The sequence below is a fragment of the Gambusia affinis genome, linkage group LG12, assembly GCF_019740435.1.
Source record: "Gambusia affinis linkage group LG12, SWU_Gaff_1.0, whole genome shotgun sequence".
Lineage (NCBI taxonomy): Eukaryota > Metazoa > Chordata > Actinopteri > Cyprinodontiformes > Poeciliidae > Gambusia > Gambusia affinis.
The window spans coordinates 2,632,020-2,657,258 of NC_057879.1; the positions used below are offsets into that span (position 1 = coordinate 2,632,020).

The following is a 25,239-nucleotide window of genomic DNA, read 5'->3' on the forward strand; positions in this document are numbered from 1 at the left end:
GAACTAAAATCCTGAGGGTTTTTTTTTTTTCTTCCTGCCATCAGGTCATGACCCCAAGCAGAAGCATACTTGGACTATGCCGCAGAGCCAATGAGCTGATGAATGGGGAAAAAAACAAACCAAACAATTCTATGAATATGAGCGGGACAAAATTCCCCTTCATCAAAGTAAAAGACTAATTTCAAAGTTTAAGGCAGGTTGGTTTGGATTGTTTTTTTGTCTCTATTAGAAAAACAAATCGGAAAACTGCATTTTGCTTTCATTAAAAATTCAAATGCATTTCAAATCTGATGATTTCAAATATTTATGTGAGCTCTTAAGTTATCTTTTCACATCACTGCATATCTAGAGGGGCATACGTGTGGGCCCAGTTCACACTAGAACAACCTGAGAGTATCACTGCTGTGCTCCTCTCTGCGTCGCTCCGCTGATTTTTCAGAGCGTCAAGAAAAACAAGCAGCTCTATGTGAAGTCATGCAGACCATCAATCACAAACCCCCAATCTGCATGGCAGCTCAGAGCTCATATCTCACATATTTAAGCAGAGGAACGTTTCGCAGCGTGCGCCATCTGGCCAAAAATAAATATTCTCAGGCAAAGCAATCATTCACGTCCCCATATAACAAATGACATGGGGGGGGGAGGCAATAAAAGGCAACGTAAAGGAAGTCTGCAGGATTTGAGCAACTTTTATTACAGTAGCAGAGCCTCTAACTGCAGCAATAAGCGGCCGTGCGGACATGCTGCTTTCACTGGGGAAAAGCTGGGTGTGATTTTTAGTTGCCTCTGCCTTGGTTAAATATTGAAGCCTCAAGGATGTGATTTGCACACAGCCGGCCACAGATTGTGCACATTATCCGGCGCCGCGTCACATACAAGCAGACGCGTCGAAAAACCTTTAAATAGATCAGACCTTTAATCAGCCTCATTTATTCACTCTAAAAATAATTTTAAAAAAATAAAAATAATAAAAACTGGTAAATGCTTATTTTCATCGACGCCACAATTAATGTTCCTCCTGCTGTCAACACACACGAGGCCCAACAGATTTACCTTCAGAAGTGGAGGATTATGGATGTTGCTATGATGCACCATTTTGCATACTTTTACAAAACTTGCTTCATGGGTTTATTCCAAATGTTATGGATGAGAAGACAGAAAAGAAAGGTGGAAAGAAAAAAAAGAAATGAAGAGAAAAGGTTTCAAGGCAAAGAAGGATGGAGAGAACAGACGTCGCCACCTCAGCCGTCCGCTCCGACGCCTGCAGAAAGAGAGAAAACTGGACGTGTTTTAACAGAGAAGAAATGTCAGATCTGTTGGTTTGTTGGTTTTTTTTTTACTTCTCATTAGTGAAATATGTTTATATAATGCAAACAAAATGAGAAATTATCGTTTTTTGGCCAAAACTACAATATTAATATCAAATATTGGCCCAAATTTCACATCGGTGCATCTTCTGAACATTTTTTTTTTCATAAATCTTTGCCAGTGGTGGAAATGAAATAATCTGTTCATGAAGTCTGCAGTCTCCACTATGACTTTTTTACAATTACTTGTTTTTGGTAAAAATGAAATTCTCACAAAACACACACAATCGTCATTTCTTTAAATGATCCGTTTTTAATCCGATTAAAATTATTCACTATACATCTTCGGGTCAACTTTTCATCAGTTTGCTGAGGATTTAAAGAGCTCAACCACGCTGCGAAGGTCGTGCTGCTGCAGGCCGAGCTCCTCCATCAGAGAGTCCAAATACTGCGCTGATGCCGACACCTCCAGGGCGTCCCGCACCACCGGAGACACGAAGGACAGCCTGGAGACGAGAGAACACACACACACACACAGCAGACCGTGGGACCTCATGGCACATCGCTACACTAACAGATCATATCAGATGGAAAATTCAGCTTCAGATTGTAAAATCTATTAGGATTGTGGCCTGTTTTAAAGTAGTAAAACTCTGTTTCACAACAACTTCTCTATCACACACACTGTGTGACGTCACCTCTCCTTCCAGTGTAAATAATTAGGAGCTTTTATGGATGGGAAGCTGGAAAGAAATAATGACTGAAGTTCAAGATCAAGAGCAATAGAAAGGGGGAGCAGTAGGTCATCACTTTTATTGTTATGATTATATCACCACAAAATATTGTGATAAAACGTAAATCTTACATACCCCTAATGTAGCATACATTTGAGATGTTATATTTACCACATAAAACACATGAAAACTTGTATTTTTAACTTGGCAAAATGGAAATCCTCAAATTCTTCCCCTTGAAGTCTTGTTCCTAAGCTCCGCCCCCTACCTGTCCGTCCTGTCGTCTCTCCTGGACTGGAGCGGCTCTGCCGGTTAATCTCCGGTTCAACTCAGGGTCTAGTGTTGCAGCTACGGGGGGGGGTATCTATTATTCAGCTGGCCCAAACAATAGAGGCCAGACGAGCTCCACAGCTGCCACGCAGTGGACAGATAAGATAGCACAACAAATTATTCATGATGGAGGAATGGAAGGATGGAGTGGAAGACGAGTTCAATGGGAACCGATGAAATCATAGAGCGCCGCGGCGACACGGGTCGGCCCAGCCACGTTTTGGTGAACTGCGTTTTAATATAGAGGCTCTTTATGAGTCAGCAGCCACTTCAATCTGAGATATATAGGAGAAAAGTCACATAATGGGGTCCGGCGATTCATTATGTTAGTGGAACTGCGCTTTAAAAAGCCGTGATTGGTAGAAGAAAAAATAAAATCAGCTGTAATCTAACCAGAGGTTTGCATATAAATAAAGTTAATAACACAGCCCTCCTTTAAAATGCTGGACCACCCAAGTTCATCCAATTCAAGATAAAGGCTGAAACGATTAATCTGATTAATCATGATGAAATGGTTACTGAAATAATCGGTAACTAATTTAGTAATCAATAAATCGTTGAGTGGAATATACAAACTCAAAAAAGAAGGTCATTCACTGAAAAAAGAACAGAGTTAAACCAAAACTGTAAAAAAAAAAAAAAAAAAAAATTTAACTCTATTGTTATTCAACCAATTATTCCAATTATTAATAGGTCAATCTAAAAAGAACTGTACTATGCTGAATTGATGTTGTGTCAAGCAGAAAGGTCTGAGCTTATCACATGTTGATGTTAGGAGGATGTTTTAACTGCAGATTTATCTTCTGCTACAAAATGATGAAGAGTTCACTAAAGGACTGCATCTTAGGCAATGAAATGATTACTTTCTGGTTCAAAAAAATGAACTGAATTATTTGTTTAATTGCATCTTTTAATGCATTTTCAATACTGTATGAAAAGACTGATGTGATTTAATAACAATTCTGCAGAATGAGCCTAATTTTGTATTTTTTTTGATTAATCGTCAGAATAATGGATGAATAATCACCGTTAGTTATTCAAGAAGTTTTCCGGTCTTTGCGGCTCCTTTCTCCAGCGAGGCCGACACGCCGTACATATCTCACTACGGTTGGACTCAACAGGGCCTACCCTGAAGGTAAGCACTGAGCAAACAGAGCTGGACCACTGAGGCAGCCATAAATCAGGATCAGGTGAGGCTTTTCCCAGACCGGCCGGGCCTGAGGAGTGTGTGCTGTGTAAGTGTGTGTGTTTCGTTTGACAAAAGTGTGCCTTCTGTGGTGGATCACGGATACGGAGAGGAGGCAATCAGGCCGAGATAAGGCTGTGTGTACTCAGACGGGAGCAGCACGGAACTGTTCTCACACACACACACACACACCCACACACACACCTATGTACCATATGGCATGGCCAAAACAATCCTCCAGCTCGTAGCGTCTTGGGTAAAATGAAATGAGAAGCAGTGTGTTGTGAACTCACAGATGCAGAAGCACCACAGCTATCAGCGTCCACTCTGGGGTTTTGTGGATGATGTTGGTGTTGCTGAACCTGGAGACAGAAACGTAAAGAAGCAGAGGAAACCATAAGATCAGGTTAAAACCATCAATCAGCAGAAACACACTCTGTCCAGGTCAGAGCAGCTTTTTTAAGACATTCGTCACGTTGCACCTTAAAGGTGCAGTACGTAACGTTTACAAAAAGCATGTTTTTACATATTTGTTGAAACTGTCACTATGTCAAGACTGTATAGTATGAGATAATCTATGGAAAAAAACTGAGAATTTCCCTCCTTATACTAACTAGAAACAACCAATCAGAGTCAGGAGGAGGGCCTTGGTGCTGTCAGTCACCCTCTGTGTGGTGCTGCTCATCCCTTTCTACCCTCCCCTCTTGATCTTTGTGACATTGTAGCCAGCAGAGAATGTTATGAATGCTAGGGCTAGCTAGCATGGTCCCTAACGAAGGGGGATAAAAGGCTTTCCTGTAACGGCCATTGGAAAGCATTGACTGACAGCACTAAGCTCATCCTCCTGGCTCTGATTGGTTGTTTTGGTCGGCAGCTGTGCATTTCTTCAGACGGTAATAGTAGCTCAAGGAGGATGTGGAGGAGATTGAACCTTTTGCAGATTATCTGGTGACAGATTTAACAAATATGGAAAAAATATATTGCTGATAAAAGTTACATACTGCAGCTTTAATGTGACTTTCTGCAATCAGAAAGAAAAAAAATCCTGATGAAAACTACCAAACACCCCGCTGTTGGGTTTTTGACAGCTGGAGTTCCTGTAGAAAGTCGGACTCTGGAAGTGCTTGCTCTGCTTGGTTAACTTTAAATAGACCATTTCTTGCCAAAGTATTCACACCCATTGAACTCCTTAACATTTGAACATGTGAAAATCAGAAAGGTTTCTGCATTTTATTGAGATTTTATGTGACAGACCAACACAAGCAAGCACAAAGGTGTTGAGTGGAAGGAAAATGATACACAAATAGAAATCAGTGTCGCATGCATATTGCATATTCAGCCCTGCTTACTCTGATACCCTAAATAAAATCTAGTGTAACCAGCTGGCTTTAGATATCACCTAATTAGCAATAAATAAATAAATAATAATAAATAACAATAATAATAATAATAATAATAATAATAATAATAATAATAATAATAATAATAATAATAATAATAATAATAATAATAATAATAAAGAACACAGCAGAACATGAGAATGATTGGACATATTTATGCCTTTTTAAACCAACAGTTCAGTTTTACTGAACTGGACTGTCGTAGTTTTACCACAACACAAGAAAAGAAAACAGATGTAATCACTTGTGTTTACAGAAAAAAGTGACATTGCTTGAAATTGAAGTTTCTAAAGAAGAAAGCCTGGTAATATGGTGTTCTATAAAGTCAACAGTTAACTATTTAAAACAAATGTCCTGCCATGCCTCTGCCTTACCAGTAGAGGGCAGCAAAGTTTGACAAATTAATCCAAAAATGTGGTACTGACTAGTTGATTCCATAATTCAGTTGCATAATCAAACTCCTGTTTTGTTCTTGATTAATCAGAATAATCTGATCCTGGTTTATTTCATGTCTCGTCACACTGGATGACTCATTGTTCTTAGCTTATGCTTTCCTTTAGGCTTTTAAGAGCTGAATGACCTCTGATCAGCTCAAAATCTAACATACTTAGAAGGATCAAAACTGGACTAAATTACTCTTAACTAAAGGCAAGCTCCTTGTGAAGGTCCAGACTCTCATGAAACATGGGATGTCTGGAAAGACCTGAAAACTCATCTTCATGGACACGCTCCGTCCAGTCTGAGTGGAGATGTTTTAGAAAGAAGAATAAAGAGGAATTTACATCTATAGCTGGAAGAGATGAGGTGAAGCTGTAATTATTACAACAATTCCTTTCACTTCTAAACTATGGATTACTTTGTGTTGGTCGGTCACATAAAGTCTGAATAAAATACAAGCAACAAAATGTTGCTTTACATGTTGTTGCTTGTAAGGTAACAAAATGTAAAAACGTTTGGGAAACCTTACTATTTTTCCAAAGCGCCTTATCTTGTATTTATTCGCCAAGATAATAATTAGTGAATAACTCCACTAATTGCACCATTTTAAAGCACAATAAAGTCACTGTGTTCACTTCAGTTGTTATAAAACTGCTGTATATATGAAATGCGAGTTAAAAGACTTTTAACTCTTTGAAATTGGGACTCCGTCTCTTTAAGAAACTCCTGGTCTTTCTGAAACTCCGCCTTCAGAAAGTCATCCCAACATGGCTCCTCTGTTAACACTTTAAAGTCTTTACCAGCATTACACTGAGAAGTAGCTCATATAATGAGCCCAGTTCCACCAGGTGTTTGCTAACTGCTGCTGGCTAGTCTGAAGGAGCTGAATGGGGGATTTGTGGGGAAAAGAATCCCACACCTGCTCCAGGAAATAAACCATATTTCTTTCAAGTTAATTGAGGCACAAACGACAAGAATGGAGGATTCTTCCTCAATTTAAAGCTAAAAACGTAGATTTGCGTGAAGGTTTCCAATGAACTTCAACTTCAAACAGAAATAATCTCCTAACATGTGTGTTTGTTCTAAAACTACAACTCAACTACATGTTAGGGAAACTGGAGCGCTGTCAGGGGAAGTGTGTATGAGTGTGTGTGGCGTTCTGACCTGAAAGTCCTGACCAGGTTGTTCAGGTCCGTGGAGATGTCACTCATGGTGAGGCCCACCGGACCTACGACGTTCCTGAGACTGTGCAATACATTCTGAGATTAAAACCAATAAACAATATAAAAACAAAAGATCGTGTTCATATAATACAGTTGTGATAACACACATATACACACACACACAAACGCACCAGCTGCTGAGTTTCTCCACTGTAATCCGTTTCTGGATGAGGTTCTGAGCCTGGGAATCAATCAGTGGCAAAACTGGATCCTTTGATTCTGTCTCCTGCATAACACACAACATACAGCACTCAGTTCAATCAGATATGCCAACACTCACCATATAAAACATACATACAGGCCTGTTGCAATAAGCAATAAATCGAAAATGATAAATTAAAAAAAGATCAATAATTTCCATAGAAATTATTGTTGCTTTGTTTATTCATTTTGGATATTTAAAATGTCTTCCAGTTCCAGTGTTAGATGTTCATTAGAACTGAAAGTTTATTGATCTTTGAGTTGCTGAAGATATGCTATATAAATAAAATTACATTACCTAACCTTTTAGAATATGCTTTTGCGTTATACTGCCTTTACCATTAGATGGCTTGAAAATGGTCTCAAAGCAACAATATTATCATTTATTGCAATAACTGGACAATTTGTTGTCCAGCAAAATCTGTGTCCATGACAGGTAAGACATTTTTTCTGTCTGAAGGAGTGGAGTGGGGGAGTTATAGTAGACTCACTAGACTGTTTCAGGTTTATTGGAATTACATTAATTATTTCTGAATGACAAAATTATGAAAGATAGATTTTTTGCATATTTTTTTAAAAACGAGCATTATGAAAATCTGCCTCTTTTTTTAGATTTGCATACAAAGATATTGCTTTCTGTATCAGAAGTGAAAAAAGTAGATCGGTGCGTCCCCAGATTATACAGAATGACACAACGTTCCACCGTGCCGTCTGACCAGCAGCAGTGTTCCTCCGCTCACCTTGCTGAGCTTCATCTCCTCCTCCTCCTCAGGCAGAATCCACGTCCCTCTGTAAAACTCTGTGACTCTGAGCTGCAGCCGCTCCGTCTCCTTCCTCAGCGTCTCGTAGTCCGGAGCTGCAGCCGACCGCCCCCTGTCCCGCTCTTCGGCGCCTGGCTCCGTCACGTTGTCATCCTCGAGGTCATCTTCGTCCAGCTCTTCTTCCTGCGTTTCCTTTAGGTTGGATAACGGGGATTCCAGAGAATGGTCGGCTCCGTACAGGAAGCTCAGAGTGTCGTCTGTGCACCACTCCTTTAGCGTCCTCCTCAGGCACGCCAGCAGATTGAGCCGCACCGTGACAGGATTGGCTTCTCCAGTGTGGGTGTTCAGGAGATCCCGCAGCCCAGCTGCTCCTCTCTGGCTCATCCCCACCCGGGTGATGCTGAGAGCCGCCGGGTTTGGAGCCTGTTTGCTTCCAGTTTCCAGCAGCTCAGAGTTGGGGTGGACGCTCTCTGACACGCTACACTCGTTCAGCTTTGCTGCGGCCTCCTCCACAGGTCTGTTCTCAGGAAACGCGTCCTCTCCTCCTGCTCTCCCCCTCTCCTCAGTGTCATCAATCTGTCGCTGCTCGCTCTGCTTCCCGTCTCCGTCCGTGTGTTCGGGCAGGTCAGCCCAGCTCACCTGGGCTCTCCGGCGCTGGGGAACCACGCTGGAGACGAAGTCCTGCTCCTGTTCGCTGTCGCCGCTTTGACTGAGGTCACTTCCTGCGGCGCTGCGCTCGGAGCCAGGAGGGTCCTGAGGCGGGGCGGTCGGGGGGTCCTCGATGTCCTCCTTTTTGAGGCGCCTATCGGACAGCAGCACCTCCTCACCAGAGCTCCCACTGGACACACACACACACACACACACACACACAGAACATACCTTCAGTCTACTTAAAACCTCGACTCAAAATGATGCAAAAAATGATTTTCAGGTGTATTTTCAATTGTAGAAAATAAAAGACATTTATCCTTAACAACTAGGAGTGCCCCGATTTTCTTCATTTTGGGCCATCAGCCGATTCTTAGAAGTGAAGGAGGAGGGGTGGATGCTGCCAGTCAATGATTCAATACAATGTGGGTTTCCTTGGAAATCCTTTAATCTACTTTGAACAATTAGGATCAATTGGAATGTCTGTGTGATTGAACTGGAAAGACTTTTTTAGCCTTGAGATGACATTTGTTGTCAATTGGCACAATATAGATTCTCATCTAACTTTTATTAGCTTTAGTACATCAACTGCTTCGAATTGTTAAAACTGATGTTTAATGTATGTCCAAATATATCAAAAATACTCATAGGTAGTTTTTTGTTTTTTTTTTTCCCACGACTCTATCTTAAACCAGAAGTACATACCCATCTCCTTTCTTCAGCAACCTCACCTCTGGGGGACTGACGAGAGACATAAAGCAAACAGAATGTTTTTTACATTCAAAAATGGCTTTCTGAGAACAGAGAAAAGAAAGAAGGCGCACACCTTTCATGCTGCCTGAGCCAAAGAGGCGTCTTCGATATCTGCAGCTCATAGTGTTTGGAAGCTTTGTAGCAGAAGTTGCTGCAAAAACACTAGACACAAACAACAGGAGTGCAGCTTTTTAAATATCACTCTGAAAAAGTGACCTGATAATAGTAAGGAAAAATAAAAAGAACTCACCTTCCGCTCTGTGATGTCATAGACCCGGTTTGTTTTGGTAGATATTTTAAACCGTTGATTTGGGATCTAGAGATTGAACAGCGTAGATGAGTCGTGACAAAGTGAATCTGAACTTTTTCAATGTGAGAGTTGTAGTTAGTTCACAGGTCCCGGCGGACCAGGATAAGAGTTCTACCTTGCCCAGTTTGTTTGGACATACAGGATAACCACACAGTTTGGCGATGAATCTCTCCTCCACTGTGTCTTTGTAGTTAGCAGGAGTTATGAGCTTGGCCTGTGAGGAAGAGAGAAAGAAAGTGAAACATGACATTATTTATTTATTTATTTTCAAAAGTGGAACTTCCACATTTCTAAATCTAAATTGTTGGTCCTATTACAGCTCTTTCAAGCATAAGAGGATATAGCTGCTGGTACACTTTGGATTGGATTGGTGTGACATGAAGTAACAGCCATCACCGTTGATAATGACGCTATGAAGAAGCTTCACTTTTTGACTGAATAACGTATTTTTGAGCTGAACCATTTCAGTCAAATACAACAAAAACAACATGGCTGCCCTGATTTTTAGAAACTAGTATCAGGCACATAAAATTAAAAACATTGGTGGAGTAGTTTGTCCTGACAGCCCATGTTACCTGCTAATTCATACCGAAGTTGTTTACTGTTAATGTATTTTATAATGACAGAATGCTTTTGCCACTTTTTTCACGTAGAACAAAAAAGCTGAATAAATATCCACAAATAATGGATATTTATTCCACTATTTGGAATTTATTAAATGATGTTGTCGCATATTCCTCAGACATAAACAGTGAAATATAAATCAATATAAAGAAAGTAAGATGAGCTACATACACAGTCAATCAGGAAGTCTTCAGCCACGCTGTCCTCTAGGAGGCGCTCCACTACCTCCAGGGCTCTCCTCTCCAGCTCCAGCTTCTCCCTCAGCCTCTCCTTCACCTCCTCTCTCCTGATAAATAAAGCACATGTTGACATTTACCAAATACTGTCTGAGCTGTGAGCCTGAAAGGCTTACTAGCGTAAACTGTTTTCACACCTCCTCGCTTCTTCTTCGGCGGTCCGTACTTTGACACATTTCCCACCTGTTAGGCAAACCAGAACAGAGTTAAAGATACTTTCCTCTGGTTTCATTTTCTCCACCAACTGATGCGTCCTGGCCATAAAGACACAGCCGGGTAAAATAGTCTGGCTTTCCACAAATGGAGTTTCCTTTAACACAGTTTTTACAAAGCACGCTAAGAAATAAACACAAATTCTGCTCTGGGTTTATTTGCACCTATGGCATCACAACAGGCAGCTGATTCTACTTTTAGTCAAAAGTCAGAACTTCCAATCAGAAATGCAAGAACTACCACTGAAATATGAAAATTATCTGTGAAACTTGGGGATCTCGCACAACATGGCTGCTGAATAAATTTGTATTGCATTAAAGCGGCAGCACATATAGTACTATCAGTCTATCAAGTGCTGTATACTTTTTGTGTTGTCACTACAGCCCACGAAAGCTTGTTTTGGGGCGTTATTACTTTTAATTAAATTACATTTAATAAATAGAAACATTAACTGTGAATTTTTCCACACATGACAAACTATATCTGAAGAGAATTTAACTGAAGTTACAATAAAGTCGGGAAAGTAGTTTTAAATAGCACATAAAGGAGCTAAAAATGGCGGCTACATTCATGTTTGTTTCAGCCGGACAGTAACCTGCCCTTCTGTTAGCTAATAAGCAGCCATAACAAAGCTGCTCTTCAGGTAACAGCCTGAAAATTTGACCTTTTTTGGAGCTTTTAGCAGAACCTCCTCTCCTCCTCCTCTCTTCTGTCTCCATGCTGCTTGTTTTCTCTCCGTTCAACTCTGACCCCGTGACGTTTCCATAGTACGGCAGCCGGTACGGCCGTACCAGTTATTCACGCTGTATTCGGAAAGTGTGTATTTAAGCGAGGGTTTTTATTTGCAACCGGGCTATTTGAGGGCATGAAGAGAAGGTGTGTGGCTCTATTTTCTCTGTAATGTACTCTTGTTTTGTCCACCGAGGCCGCTTCTTTTCTCCCTGAGCTCAGATCATTCGGAATCAGCAGGACTAGCAACTAGTTTGGTGAATCTGCGGGGATTCACTACTTAACCGTAGCCTTAAATAACCTCTTATTTGTATGCGTGTATTACACATTCGTCTTGTGCGCAGCGGTATAATTAATTAATTATTAATTCTGCCTTTTTTTTCTTTGAAGGATTAGTTGGTGAAGATCCAGCTTATGCGAGGACAGTAGAGATGGCTCTGGAGCAGTTCAGTGATGTGGTCCAGAGATGTGTAAGTGCTACTCATGTCCATCTAAACACGCTTTCTTGATTTAGTTTCCAAACACCACATATTCCGGGTTTTTGTGTTTTCCTCTGACGCAGTCTTCAGCCAAGATCCTCCTCCTTGTCTGAGGCTGAAGCTCCTAAAGGATGTGAAATGCTTTGTTCTTCCAGAACATTCTTCATATCCTCCAGGAGAGAAGAGGCTTATATGTATTATGAGGCTTAATATCAGTTTGTGTGATAAAAGAAAAAAAAAAAAAGAAATTCCAGGTGTAGCAGACAAAGTGAAGGGCAGTTGTTCTTCTCGATCATCTGGTTCAACCTTATAGGTACAAGACCTAAGGAAGCAAATTATTTGATTTATGTCAATTGAAATAATAAAACAAAACAAAAAGGAGTCGGTCAAAGTAAAAAAAAAGTGTTACCATTACCCCTTTTTGCAATATATAACAATAATTTATAAGTACAAATATGTATCAAATATGTAACATATTTGATACATATTCAGATTAACGTACCAATTAGAAAATTTTGAACAATGCCAATATTTGATATTATGGCAAATGTTCTCAATAACCAATATTTGCCTGAATTATATATATTTCCCTACCATTGTGACTCTTAAAAAATTCCTGACATTGCTTTTGTGCTTCAGTTAAATTCTCCACAATCCTGTGCGGCATCATTACCACCATCATATGATGAAACGTAAAGAAATGGAAACAAACATCAGTTGCTAACATTTGCCCAGATTTATTTATACTTTACTGATACTAATATATTAAAACATGACTAATATTGGCCAATATCGATGTTGATGTCTATACATCACGAATCCCTAATTCAGAATACATCAACTGGGTAAAAATGTAGTATTTCACATCGGTGCACCGATACTTTTGTAGGAAACTGCCCACCAAATAGCTTGACAGGAGACATTTGTAACTTCGTAATTGCCTCCAATAGACATCTTTACCTCTTTGTGTGTTCTCTAAACAGCAGGCCCTCCCAGATGACAGCTACAGCTCAGAGGATCATGATGTGTTCACCACAGCGGGACGGAGCTGCATCGAGGAGGGACACAGCCCGCAGGTCCTCAGCATCGTCCTGGATGAAAAGAATCAGGTGTGTTTCTCAGCGAAAATGTCGGTGGCGTGCGGTTCTCCCTGCCATCCCTGACGCTGCCTTTAACACTGACCTGCAGAGCGTGGTGAGGACTATGGGCTGGAACCTGCTGCCGCCGCTGGTTCAGGTGCTGCTGAGGAAACACAACGAACATCTCCCTCAGTGCCTGGCCATTTTTAACCATCTGTTAGAGGTCTGACCAAACCTTTGCATTCATACCGTCATGGGTTTGGAGCCTGAGTTTGTAAACGTTTTGTCTCCTCTGGTTTTGCAGACCTGCAGACCGAAAGAGTTGCTGATTGGCCTTCTGGAGCTGCTGGAACATGACGATGCCGACAGAATCGCCGAAAGTCTCCATCTGCTTCTGAACCCGCTGCAGAAAGGTGGGCTGTAACCTTTAAGAATCTCACAAAAACAGACTCGGAAATTCAGTTTCTCGCAAAATTATGCATACCTCCTTTTTCATATTCTGTCACATTAAAACGCCACATGTCAATGTAATTTATTCAGTCAAGTTCAGTCGCTGACATGTTGATTATTTTTTGGATTAACTGATTAATAATTGGATAGCAAAAGGTCTGTAATAGGAACTTTTCTTTACTTTACAAGATTTGAACCTAAAACTATGACACTTGAGTTTTTATATGAAAGTTTTTTGTTTTGTTTATCTTAAATTCAAAATGTGTTTTTTTTTGTAGTTACTAAGTTAGTCAGCGATTATTTCAATAATCGATTAATCTGAATAATCCGTTTCAGTTGTTGTAGAAAGTGAAAAGTAGGAGGCGTTTGAATGCTTTCCCAGTCACGTCAGCTCAGTTTCCACCACCTGCTCTGCTCTGCCCCCCCTTCAGTGCTGCTGCGCCTGGGCGGCCGGAAGGCGTCCTCCCTGGGTATGACCCTGTCCTCCCTCCTGGACCAGCTGGCCAAGCTGCCCGTCCCCTACACCAAGGAGCAAGAAGAGGACGACGTCTTTTCGCTCGGCCGCTGCTGCACCGACCTCGCGCGGTTTGTCGGGCCCTTTGCGCAGGAGGCGAGGCTGAATCAGAGCAGTGCGAATCAGCTGCGGAACCCCCTCAAGACAGCGGGTGAACAGGAGGAGGGAGCAGAGGACGAGCTGAGGACAGAACTCCTGAAGTTGTGAGTGGCAAAAAGCTTGACGTTTCGCTGGAAGTTCAAGGCTGTTTAAAAAGCAGTGTGATGGAGCGTCTGTGTTTCTGTAGCTGCATGAAGACCCTGAGCCACCCTCTGCTGGACGTACAGATCTGGGATCCAGACACGCTGCCTCTGTCTCCGCTCCGGACCTTTGCTGCAGAGATTCTGGTATGGATTGTAAACCCTGCATGCTTGCAGCATGGTGTGGTGTTTGAGCTGTGAACCTGTGGTTCTGTGTGGTTCTGTAGGACATTCTGGGCGCTGTCGGAGAGTCTCTCCCAGGTCTGGTGTTCCACCCTCTGCTTAAGAAAAAAGAGGTTCCGGGCTTCCTGGAGGAGGAGGTCCGTTATCCCAAAAATTCCCTGGCCTGCTTGGCACACCTGGTTTTCGTCCATCACCTGGCGGCCGATACTTTCCCCAGTGTTTTCAGGTAGCGCACAAAGTACTGGACGAACAGCCACGTCTCCTTAAACATTGACTGTTTTTGTAACAATTACTGAGATAACATTTTGGGTGTAAATGTAATATTAGCCCTCATACCTCTTCATTCTCTCTCCACAGCCCCGTCTTCTGTCTGCGCTGCAACATGGAGCACATTTCCATTCTTCTGTCCCGGTAATGCAGCCTGCTCCTCCCTAAAGAAGTTTCTAAACCCCTTCAGGTTTTTAGCTGCTGCTCCCGCCACAGAGTTTCTGTCGGACTGCATTTGCGACGGCACTGACCTTTACAGGATGTGCTTCTCATTTGCCCTGCTAGTGTGTTTTGGGTTAGGGAACAAGGATCTTGTCCCGTGTTCGGCGGTTCGCGGCTCCGTTGGTCTCTCACACCCAACCTGCAGAAAAGCGGCTTCACATTGCAGCGGGACGGTAACGCTAGGCTGTCCTGCATGAAGGGACCTGGGGTCTGTGCATGTTCTGGTCCATTGATCGCTCTGTGCATTTCTCCTAAAGAACCTGATTTTGGCCTAACCAGACCACCGTACTTCATCCATTAATTAGATATTCTCTACATTCCTGCAGCTGTGAGGGCAGCAAGATCTTAATTAACTGTAACGTGCGTTACCAGTGGTGACTGAGGTCCTGTCTACCTTCAGATCAGGAACACTCTCCTGATGGTGGTTTCTTGCCTGGTCCCTTCACCATCTCATGATCTTGTATTAAGCTCCAGACCAATAGTTAAGACTTTTTCACCAAGGTCTTCCTTGATGAAGGAACAAGCTTCCTGATGTTTGGTTTTGCCCACTGAGATGTTTGGTTGGGATTATTGAGTCTGTGATCAGGTGTGAAGAGGAAAACCTATATTTAATTAATACATTAATGTCGCCTTGCGGACATATGACCAATGTGTAGGAGCCAGGATTCTGATTTTTTTAGTGAGGCAACTTTTAAAAGGAGAGCGGGGTTCAAATAATTATCTGCCTGAGTGTAGGGGCGCACCGACTGGAGTTTTCTGGGCTGATCACCAATCTTCAGAAAGCCTGACCTGCCGATTCCGATTTTGGACGATGCCAATTAATTTTTTTGGGGTTGATTGCCCAGAATAAAGGAATTCAGAGCCGATTTATGGGCTGGTTGAGGCTGAGGGTATGAAAAAGAAAGGACTTGAGTCACAGCTGTTCATTTTTGGCACTTGTGATTCTGTTTCTCTAGAACTGAGACCTGCAGGCTACAGAAAGGACTGGTAAGATAAACTGAATCACACTTTTTTTTTCTAGATATTTGTTGATCAAATTCTCAGAGTTGTTTTTATTGCATTAGGCAGTTGTTTCCTCTGTTTAGGACTGTCCCATTCATTTCCTAATGAAATTCATTGCAGTTTGTGGTCTAGCGAGACTAAAAGTGTGTTGTAAAACCATTGCTAGGTAGGGCTGTGATTTCTGTGTTTCTCCATCCTTACAGGAGCTGTATGAGAAGAGTCTGGTGCGGGTGGAGGATGGCAGTCTGCCAGCGGATCTGCTCGAGATCAAAACCTTCCTCACCGTCCCTCAGGTGACCGCAGTTCATTATAACGTCACCTTTAACCCTCTTCAGTGCGTTTCAAGCAGTCTTCTAATAACGTTTGTCTTCTTTTCAGAACTTAGTAAAGGTCATGACAATTTGCCCTCAGCATGATCTGGTAGGACCTCTGGGCATTTTTAAACATTTTTTTTACTTTGGATTCAATTTGGATGATCGCCACAGTTTGTGTGAGAAAATGACCTGCTGGTTTTTGTCTTTGCCGTTTGGTTGCAGAGGACTAGAGGCCTGACGGTGTTCCAGCTCAGCATCGATAAGTTCAACACTGAAGCCAAGTACAGATTTTTCCAGTAAGCTCCGCATCCCCCCCCCCCTGCAGAGACCGCACAAATGTTTTCCTGTCACCGTCTCTTGAATTCTTTTCTATTCCCCGTCTCAGATACATGCTCAGGACTAGCAACCACTCAGGAGTAGAAGGCTACATCATTAAAAACATCAAGAATCAGATCGATGCAGCTTTGCAGGTAAAGTGGCCTCTCAAAGTGTCTGCTCCTGCTGTGTTGTGCTGCAGCTGAGAGCCTACCTGCAGGGTCTCTCTCACTCTGTGTCTGCAGCTGGGTAACGGTAACGTCTGGTTTGAGGGAGTTCACCTGCTGCCTTTGCTGCGCAAGGTATTTAGTCTTCCAGACGGCCCAGAGACGGATCTCCTGCAGTACCTGGACAGGTACGCACACACCGACTTTAATTCTAGATTGTTTTAAAGGATGGAAAGGGGAAAGGGAAGATAGGAGAGAAATTCTGAAGAATAAAAAAACATGCGACATGTAAGTCAACCTTCCATCCGAATGACAACCCAAAACATATAGTGGAGCACATTTACTAAATGAATTCACTTAGTAAATGTGACAGGTGTCTCGGGAAAACTAATGAAATATAAAATAGCTTGTTTGTTTTGTTTAGCGATGTATTTTTATTCACATATTATTAGAGATTTGCATGCTGATCATTATTTACAACGTTTTCATTAATCAGGTGAAAATCTCTATTGGTATTACAGCAAACATCTTATAATGGCTGAACCAGCTTTTTGCACGTTTCCACCAGCAGTTTTGACAATTTGGACATTGGAAGGTCTCTTTGCCATCACCCTAATCTTTACCTTCCCCACAAATTTCCTAAGAGATTCTTATGCATATTAATTTTAGGGATGCACGGAGTTTGTCACCAACATTACTATTGGCAGATATTAGTCATTTTTAACAGATCTGTATCAGTCCAATATGTAAAGCTAGGTTGATATATAAAAAAAATATATATATTTCCATCTTGTTGCTGTTTGGAAGAGGAACTTGGTCATGTAGTGATGGAGCACTGACTGAACTTTGATGTTTGACTGAACAGTGTGGTTCTTTAATTTTTCAAGGTGTCAAGAGGATGGCAAATATTAATACCAGATATTGATACTGGTCAAAATTTAACTATTTCTTTTTTTTTTTTCCTGCAGAGTCATGGAGTCTCTGAACCTGCTGCGTTATCTGGTCATCAGAGACAAAGTAACAGAGAACCAGGTGAGTGCAGATACCAGTCTGTCAGCGGAAGGAGACCCTATCTCCTCGTAGTACTAAAAAAACAGAACAGGAACCTTAAACATTTGATTAATGTCTTCTAATGTGCATGTTTCAAAATGAACAAATTTCAAAATTTTAAAGTGTAGCAGGTTGCTCACATTTTGCCATCTCGCAGACCGGCGTCTGGACCGAGCTGTATAAAATAGAAGATACGTTCATGAAGCCTCTGCGTGTCGGCGTGAACATGTCGAGAGCCCACTACGAGAGGGAGCTGCAGGACACCAGGGAGAAGAAAAAGAAAAACGGCAAAGGTCACAGTCAGCAAAAACATTTCCCTCCAGCCTACCAGAGACGGCTTGTTTTTCTAACGGCATGGTGGCATGTTTTTCCACAGAGGAGTCGGTGCTGTCTGTATCTGTTGGTGGGGAGAAGCTGCCAAAAATGACGTCAGAATCTCAGATTCAGGTCAGTTAGCCCGTCGCTTCCAAACAAAACACAACCAAGCAGGACAATTGCATGTGATTGAATCTGATTGGTTCGTTTCAGGCTCTGCACTCGGCGCTCCACACATTCGACATGATCGAGAGCGTGTTGGTGCGGATAGAGGAGCTGGTGGAGGTGAAGGACGGCCTGGAAACTGCAGGAGAGCCCCAATTTCTCAGGACCTAACAAAACAAAAGGGGGCGGGGCCTAATATGTAAATGTATCATTTCAAACCTCTCGACTGTTGTTTCTCCTCCCTGTTTCAGAAAGATTTTCTATGATGAAAGGCTCAGCTCTTGTACCTTGTGTATATTCTGATAGAGCTGCAACTGATAATAAAAAACAAAGCAGTTTCATACGTTTGATTCAATCTGTGGTTTTATTACTATGTAATAGTTCACCATTTTTATACATATATTAGCAAAGTCTGAAGATGTTTCCATTAGGCCCAGTGAGTTTTATGTCAGGTCATTACAAACAGTCTTGTTTAGATTTTTACTTACATTTATTGTTGGTATGAATGTCAATTCATGCTGTTCATTCAATAGACAGTAGGATTACTTTTGGAGTACCACAGGGTTCTTGTGCTATATATAAATAAATAAAATACAGTTATGTAGATTACAGGAATGTCTTGTGAAAAGACAAACTTAGATAACTAAATTTCTTGCTTTTAAATTCAGAAATGACAAAAGTGGACATCTTTGGACTAACTACCAACAAATCTAGACTTTATTTATTTATTTATTTATTTTGGAGACAGCAGATCTCTGTCCCGCTCGCAATTCTATCTCCTGACTCTCCACTAGGGGGCGTGTGTCTGAGATGGTTTTATATCTCAGACACAGAGCGACTCCACAGAGCTGTGGAGTCGCTGTAACCAATAGGAAAATTCCATTGGCCACTATTCAACCTCAGGAGACCAGATCTGAGATGGTTTTAGGCTAAATTAAATTCACACAAACAAAGATAGCACACTTCAAAACATATTTAGACAGTTTACCACCAAAAAAAGTTGATTTCAAGCTTTTGGAGAGTTCATATAAGCACCACCAACCAAGAATCATGCAAGGATTTGTGACAACTACAAAAATTCTAAGTTTCTCAGATGTCATTTTCCACCGATTACTAGATGTGTTTGCATAGGTTCTAACTCAAACGTCTGCTTTAGAACAGACGTTCCTATAGGATGGTTATGGCACATGCAGTTCTGGTGGTTAGTTTCAAGTTGAAGGAGCATGGCTCTATTGTTTCAGGTTGCAAAAAGCAGGAGGTGCAGTGATCTGAGAGCCAGACTTTATTACAAAAAAGGAGACATTTCCTTATAAATAAATACCATTAATGACCGCAGCTAACCCAGTAGAAATCAGTCAAAGCACTTGCATGGTAACCAATTATTTCAAATTAAAAGCCCTCAAATGTTGATATGAAAGTTTTCAAACTACATAACAAAACTCAAAGGTCTACATCATGACTGCCATGAAAAATGTCTAAACTTTATTTACAGCAATGTTTTATTTAAAAGTCTTCTTCTCAGATAATATGAACTCTTACCCTGCTAAACAATCGTGAACTATTTAATCCCAGCCTGGAGAGCCACACGCTCTCATCCTGTTGACAGCTGGTATGAAACTCTGTGTCACAGATCCTTAAAGAGAGGATGCAGCAGAGCTTCAGCAGCTGTGATCCTAGTGGAAGGGTTTAGGTCCAGCAGCAGATCCAAAAGGTCAAAGGCCTCGTCAGGAACCCTGTCCCAGCCCTTCTCATCATCCCCCACTTTACTCTCTGACGGGGAGCTCTGATTGGTTGGGGCTTTGCTGCTCTCTGAATGTTCGTGGTGTTCTGGGCAAGTTTCACTGACTTCTCCTTTGTGCGTGTTGAGCTGAGGGCCGTTGGGCCAATGCGTTGGAGTTTCATCTTGGCCTGTGTTTCTGTGGGCGGTGAACGTCTCTCCACCTGCTTCTGGAACCACGGTGACGTCCGCTGAAGACCTCTGTCCTCTCAGCGTCTCACAAAGCGTCCTGAGGTCCTGGCGAGGAAGCTCCCGGCTGCACACCACTGCTTTTCCTGAACAAGTTTCAACCCCCAAAACCAGTTTACTGATAACATGTTTCAGTTTTAAGTCTAGAGCCGTTTTTTTAAAGGATGATGCAGGTTCATGCATACCAAATGTCTTTGCGGCCCGAATGGTCTCCCTGGAGCCTCTGATGGTCATGATCTGTGCGAGGGCAATCAGGTCGTCGCTGGCTTTAAAGAAGGGGTAGCGGCCACTGAGCAGGGACAGCAGGATCACACCAGCCGACCACACGTCTATGGCTGCAACACAGGGAGTTATGACAGAGGAGGAGAGACCATCATGGACAGGAAGAAGACATGAAAAGAGATCAATTTGCCTTTGTGGCAGTTTGAAATCTGACTATCTTGCCATAGTGTTCATAGTATTGACATTTTTATTACATAATAGCCATATACTGTTTCTTTAAAATGGGATTTTATGCTCCAGGTCAGCCAGAGTATGGTTTAATTTAAAAGTAGACAACGCTCATACAGGATTTTAATTATTTTTTATTTTTTCATATAGAGCTGGAAAATAGTGGATTCTGCAACCAGAGTCAATATTAAAAAGAACCAGAGAATTCAGTCATATTCAGGAAATTAGAATACATGATGAGTCTCGTTTGTCAGATGAAAAGAACATTTTGAAAATAACCTTTTCCCAGCTATTAAACATGCTTTTCATTAAGCCCTCATTTCCCATTTAAGAATTTTTTTTCTGTTGGTCTGATGTAACATTCTAAACTTAAATGTCATCTTTTCATTAACTATAAGGAGAATAATACCAGAAATAAAGGCTTTCAAATATCCATATGTGTGTAATAATTATATAAAAAGGGTTTCACTTAGTGATGAAACTGTTAAAATAAATGGGCTTTCAATAACATTCTAATTCTGTAATTTAGGAGTGTCAAAGTACAGAGGGCTGGAGTACAAATGTACAAGCAATTTGAGGTTTTTGCTTCTTAAAAAGGTGGAAAACCATACATCCCTGTCCTTCCATTTTGTAACTAGACACTACTTTGTGTATTTTATGGTGAAATTCAAATGAATTACGTTAAACTTTGTGTTTGAAGTGAAACAATTTCAAGCCACTGTGCATTATGGCAAACTTGTGAATAAGTGGATCAAACACCAACCTGTGCCTTGGTTGGGACATTTGGTCAAAACTTCTGGCGCTCTAAAACCGGGAGTCCCCGCTCTGGGTGCAACCTGCTGCTTTCTTAACACACACACACACAAAATATTACACACTAAATGAACAAAAGTGCCTTTATGTGTAATTTAATGGGATTATTCTTTATACAGCTGAGATGAACCCTACAATGCCAGTTGTAATGATTCCAACTGTTTACCTGGCCAGGCAGACGTTGCAGACGCGATCAGTGAGGTAGCAGTTACATGTGAGGCCCTGCTGAGGGGCCCGATGTGGTTTCTGGCTGCTGCTGGACATCCTGACAGACACCAGGCCCCGGTTGGCTGAAGCGTGTTTGTAGATGGCTGCATCCTCTGTTTTCTTGGCTTTGAGCAGCTTGTGTTGGGACAGCAAGAAACTCATTAGTAAAATTAAGGAAACTGAAATATTCAACAGAAATAAACATAAATTTCTAACTTTATGATTAATTGGTGCAGCCCTACAGAAAACTCTCCCTCCTTGGATTTCTTACTTCAGTCTTAAGAGCTGCATGCTTAGAGGTAGGGGGCGCTGGTGTGCAGCTGTTCAGATTTCTCTCCCCAAACACCGGCCGAGGAACTCTGCGCAATCCTGCCAGATCCTGCAGCAAAACATGCAAAAGTGAAAAATGTAGTGCAGGGAGAAGAAAACACAGACACAGGAAATACAACCCTTTTAAATTGTGCATATTTTACAACAAAACAACTGGAACGACAGTAAAACATCCCAGTGTAGACACCTTTGTGAATTTTGTTCGAGAGTAGGAGGTGGCCCGTGCTTTTCTAACCAGTGCTTTCCCAGGTGCTGGGGGGGGTGTGGTGATGCGGGGAGCAGAGGAGGAGGAAGAGGAGGTAGAAGGTACTGATTGCTGTGGAGGTAGAGTCAGTGAAGTTGGAGCGGTGCTGGTGGTCTTAACAGGGGCTTTAGGAAGTGCTCTGCTTCTTTGTGCTGCTTCCTGTTTCCCTGGCGGCCCTCCACCTTTCTGTGACGGCCTCTGTCTCATCACCTTCAGCAGCTCAATCTGGGAGTCAGCGGTTCCCTGGGCCAAGCCAAAGTCCACAAGCGCATACCTACATTTGCACAGGCAGAATAATGAGAATTTACCTTGGAAATGTTACCCGCTACACTAAAATTTGGGTTTGCATATATAAAAAAAATTATCTTCTTCTATCAGAAACCCCCTCCAAAGCAGAACTATAACACAAAACACTTACATTCTGTGCTTCCTGTTGTAGAGGAAATTGTTTGGCTTGATGTCTCGATGGATGATCCCAAACTGATGGATGTGTTTCAGGGCTTTCAGCAGGTGGTAGATGTACAGACGGACCTCTTCGTAGCTCAGTGACCCGATGATGTCCTGAGGAACATGTTACAGTTCAGATACAAGAGCTGACAGCCGCATCAATGGCGTAAGTTACATTCAAGACTTTTTTAAAGATCTTTCGTAAATCAGTTATAATTTAAATAAGGCCAACGTAACATTTTTAAAAGAAACCTTAGGATTTACTTTAACATATTTTACTCACTTCAGAACTTAAGCAAGTTTAATAGAACTTTGTCAACTTTAAAGTGAGTTTTCAAGGTCCAGCAAGAATATTAAATTTGAAACTTTTTATGAATTTGCAGAAATTTTGGATTTACAGTAGGGTGAAAGCATATAGATGAAAAATACGCTTTGCCAGTTTACTTTGCAAACATGTACAAACCACAATAGGTTGATGCTCCATGTATGGCATTACGATTACAACGTGGTCCTCCTTCCTGAAGCAGTACGTCACTCCCATCACATTCTCCCTGCCGCTGCAGCAGTAGGGAAAATTTAGCAAGGATGAAAGGAAAAAAAAATTTGTCACAATGAAAAAAAGAACAAAACAAAACAACCCCCTCCCTCACAAATTTACCAGCAGTAGTTTTCAAGTTGTAAAAGAGTTCAAATATCTACGATGCACTATATTCATTAACATTATAAAAAAAATAAAGACAACAAAAAAAACATTTTAGGGAAGTAAAGAGTGCTGGACCCACCCTGCCAAAGTCAGGCACTGAAGTTCAGCAGCGATGCGAGTCGGGTGGCTGGTGGGGATCAGATGCTTCAGTGCAAACATCTCTCTCCTCCCGTCACGCATCTGGGCCTCACCTAAGTACACTGAGCTGAAGGTGCCTAAAGGCAGATGCATGAATCTTTCTGAAGACGTTTTTGCTTGGATTTAACAAAATTGATAAATTTAACTTAAAATAAAGTTGGGGGTTTTTTTGCAAATAGTATTTAAGCGAATAAAGAAAAGTTAGCTATGTACCTTCTCCAATTTTGTCTGTGATGCGAAACACTTTGGAGAGCTGAGGGACAGCTTTGTACAGGGACTGAATATCCAGCTCCACATCCTCTGATCACAAAAGAAAAACAGATGAATGGTGGATATAATGCAGTGAAACTAAACATTCAAATAATGTTGGGTTACAGAAAGTTGCTCAGATGCAGTGTGATGCTACAATTTAATTAAGCTTTTTTTCCTCAGTACTCCATACAAAAATGGAAACATCAAATTTATCAAAAAGAAAAACCAAATACTTCAGAGGCTGAGGTCCTTTGGAGTGCAGAGGTTGCTCCAAAAGACCTTGCCCTGCCAACTGAACAGAACTACTGCAGGCTAATTCAGGTTTTTCCTTGACAAGGAATCTGGAAGAAAAAAATTGCAAAAAGTAATTTTTGTTGTAAAATTATTAGTTTATTTAGTATGTGCAAATGACACAACTGTCATCTATTTGAAAATTATGAATATTGCTGTTTCTATGGACCCTCAATTTAGAAGAATTTCAAAAATATGTAATAAATATGTACCAAGTACCTCTGTTGACCTCTTCACTTGCCTTTTCTGATCAAGTTAATTTACAAAATGTAGATCAAAGTCTGACTGGGATCTACATTTGCATACCAAGAAAAGTGAGGTGCAGCAGAGAAATATTCCAAATGTTATTCCAAAAAATATCTAGATATAGAAGAAAATGTATTATTTCTTCCTTGTGTTTTAATTTAAAGTTCAATAAAACACCATTTTCACACTTTGTCATTGCAGGATAAAAATCTGATTTCCCAGACAATTTACAAACTCAAAGAATCCAGATGGCAAAATAAAACTCAAAAAAGTGGAGTACGAGTACTTTCAGAAGCCACTATACTTAGCACAATATTAATATAGATCTAGTTAAATTCAGAATTTGCACTTGTATTTAAAGATTACACGTGTGAATTAAACGCTGCAAATAAAAACAAGTTCCGTTTTGAACTAGTACTAACTAGTTTGTATTTTCTACAGAACGGCTGTAATAAAACTCCTGACTCACTTGAGATTTTTCTTTTCCTGTGTGCTGTGTCTGATTTCAAAATGCCTCCATGTGAGCTGATGTCCTCAGAGAGAACAGGAGAAAGCTCCATCTGAAAACCAGACACGCAGACGAACTTACTGGAAACATTCAGGTTTCAAACTTAGTGACCATTCCTTCAATTTTAATCTTGTCAAATAACAAATTAAAACCACCGAACAAGGACCTGCAGTCATTAGACAAACAATCTAGTTAAAAGTTACAGATGCCTAAGAAAAGTACAACATATATCTGAAAAGTTTGACATTACCACTACAGAACAAGCTAGCCGCAGCGTCTACAGCAAAACACAAAGAAACTTACCTCTTCACTTGGTTATTGAAAGTCACAGAAGTGAAAATAAGGGTTTCATTAAGCCGCCATATCGTCTATATGTATTCCTTCCTCAGTTTAATGTTAATTTTGAAAGTTTCTTTTGTGCTAAAGTCGAGTTAAACACTTTATTCTAACTTTGATAGAACCTCTTCCGCCGACAACAAACTACGCGCTAAAAGTGACGTGGGCACATCTCGCGATAAGTCAGCGCAAATCACGTGGTCTCCGCGAAGAAGAAACAACAGAAGCGTCAATGACAGACTGAAATCACTGTCAAACATATATCTAGTGTATTTGAATGGAAGCTTAAAAAAAGGCTACAAGGTGTTTCTGTCTTTAATAAAAATCGTAATTTTCATCTGATCAGGCATGAACAATGAATACAGTTTCTATGTGTTCTGACTCAAACGCAAATAACCTCCCAATTACACAAAAATACTAACTACTGAGCTAACTTAACAAAACCCATTTTTCC

The 25,239-nt window shown here is 41.2% G+C and overlaps 3 protein-coding genes across 7 annotated transcripts; 1 reads left to right on the plus strand and 2 right to left on the minus strand.

Moving 5' to 3' along the window:
* Positions 1-1,592: 1,592 nt before the first annotated feature.
* rpap2 (RNA polymerase II associated protein 2) lies at positions 1,593-11,175 on the minus strand. Its single transcript, XM_044133054.1, has 12 exons — positions 11,029-11,175; positions 10,289-10,334; positions 10,087-10,201; positions 9,407-9,505; positions 9,232-9,297; positions 9,055-9,143; positions 8,934-8,969; positions 7,560-8,418; positions 6,750-6,844; positions 6,560-6,640; positions 3,851-3,919; positions 1,593-1,813 (listed from the first exon to the last, which is right to left on the minus strand). The coding sequence occupies exons 1-12, from the start codon at positions 11,081-11,083 to the stop codon at positions 1,669-1,671; spliced, it is 1,755 nt and encodes a 584-aa protein (XP_043988989.1). The 5' UTR covers positions 11,084-11,175; the 3' UTR covers positions 1,593-1,668.
* glmna (glomulin, FKBP associated protein a) lies at positions 11,142-18,197 on the plus strand. Of its 2 annotated transcripts, none has more exons than XM_044133048.1 (19): positions 11,142-11,240; positions 11,484-11,563; positions 12,556-12,681; positions 12,761-12,874; positions 12,956-13,064; positions 13,533-13,818; positions 13,902-14,001; positions 14,082-14,263; positions 14,395-14,448; positions 15,483-15,513; positions 15,732-15,821; positions 15,907-15,948; positions 16,065-16,138; positions 16,228-16,312; positions 16,403-16,512; positions 17,293-17,356; positions 17,532-17,667; positions 17,751-17,821; positions 17,903-18,197. In XM_044133048.1, the coding sequence occupies exons 2-19, from the start codon at positions 11,525-11,527 to the stop codon at positions 18,023-18,025; spliced, it is 1,836 nt and encodes a 611-aa protein (XP_043988983.1). In that variant the 5' UTR covers positions 11,142-11,240; positions 11,484-11,524; the 3' UTR covers positions 18,026-18,197. The 2 variants fall into 2 exon arrangements, with proteins under 2 accessions (XP_043988983.1, XP_043988984.1); XM_044133049.1 differs by having other exon boundaries at positions 12,559-12,681.
* Positions 18,198-18,204: 7 nt separating this feature from the next.
* On the minus strand, positions 18,205-24,994 carry cdc7 (cell division cycle 7 homolog (S. cerevisiae)). Of its 4 annotated transcripts, none has more exons than XM_044133051.1 (12): positions 24,753-24,994; positions 24,411-24,501; positions 23,366-23,452; positions 23,094-23,229; positions 22,775-22,868; positions 22,283-22,425; positions 21,856-22,138; positions 21,562-21,669; positions 21,250-21,425; positions 21,034-21,116; positions 20,006-20,155; positions 18,205-19,906 (listed from the first exon to the last, which is right to left on the minus strand). In XM_044133051.1, the coding sequence occupies exons 2-12, from the start codon at positions 24,499-24,501 to the stop codon at positions 19,479-19,481; spliced, it is 1,779 nt and encodes a 592-aa protein (XP_043988986.1). In that variant the 5' UTR covers positions 24,753-24,994; the 3' UTR covers positions 18,205-19,478. The 4 variants fall into 4 exon arrangements, with proteins under 4 accessions (XP_043988986.1, XP_043988987.1, XP_043988985.1 ...); XM_044133052.1 differs by having other exon boundaries at positions 21,931-22,138; positions 24,753-24,993; XM_044133050.1 differs by having other exon boundaries at positions 21,808-22,138; positions 24,753-24,993.
* Between the last annotated feature and the right edge of the window lie 245 nt (positions 24,995-25,239).

What these genes read in the sequence shown, in the direction of transcription:
- rpap2 (XM_044133054.1), bottom strand. Translation starts at nt 11,083, where the DNA reads ATGGAGACAGAAGAGAGGAGGAGGAGAGGAGGTTCTGCTAAAAGCTCC. An exon ending in ATGACATCACAGAGCGGAAG is followed by an intron (nt 9,144 to 9,231) that starts GTGAGTTCTTTT and finishes GTTTGTGTCTAG; the next exon opens with TGTTTTTGCAGCAACTTCTG. An exon ending in TTGCTGAAGAAAGGAGATGG is followed by an intron (nt 8,419 to 8,933) that starts GTATGTACTTCT and finishes GTGTGTGTCCAG; the next exon opens with TGGGAGCTCTGGTGAGGAGG.
- cdc7 (XM_044133050.1), bottom strand. Translation starts at nt 24,501, where the DNA reads ATGGAGCTTTCTCCTGTTCTCTCTGAGGACATCAGCTCACATGGAGGC. An exon ending in CACAGACAAAATTGGAGAAG is followed by an intron (nt 23,230 to 23,365) that starts GTACATAGCTAA and finishes ATCTGCCTTTAG; the next exon opens with GCACCTTCAGCTCAGTGTAC. An exon ending in TGCAACGTCTGCCTGGCCAG is followed by an intron (nt 21,117 to 21,249) that starts GTAAACAGTTGG and finishes GTGTGTGTTAAG; the next exon opens with AAAGCAGCAGGTTGCACCCA.
- glmna (XM_044133048.1), top strand. Translation starts at nt 11,525, where the DNA reads ATGGCTCTGGAGCAGTTCAGTGATGTGGTCCAGAGATGT. An exon ending in ATTTCCATTCTTCTGTCCCG is followed by an intron (nt 14,449 to 15,482) that starts GTAATGCAGCCT and finishes CTGTTTCTCTAG; the next exon opens with AACTGAGACCTGCAGGCTAC. An exon ending in AGATCGATGCAGCTTTGCAG is followed by an intron (nt 16,313 to 16,402) that starts GTAAAGTGGCCT and finishes CTGTGTCTGCAG; the next exon opens with CTGGGTAACGGTAACGTCTG.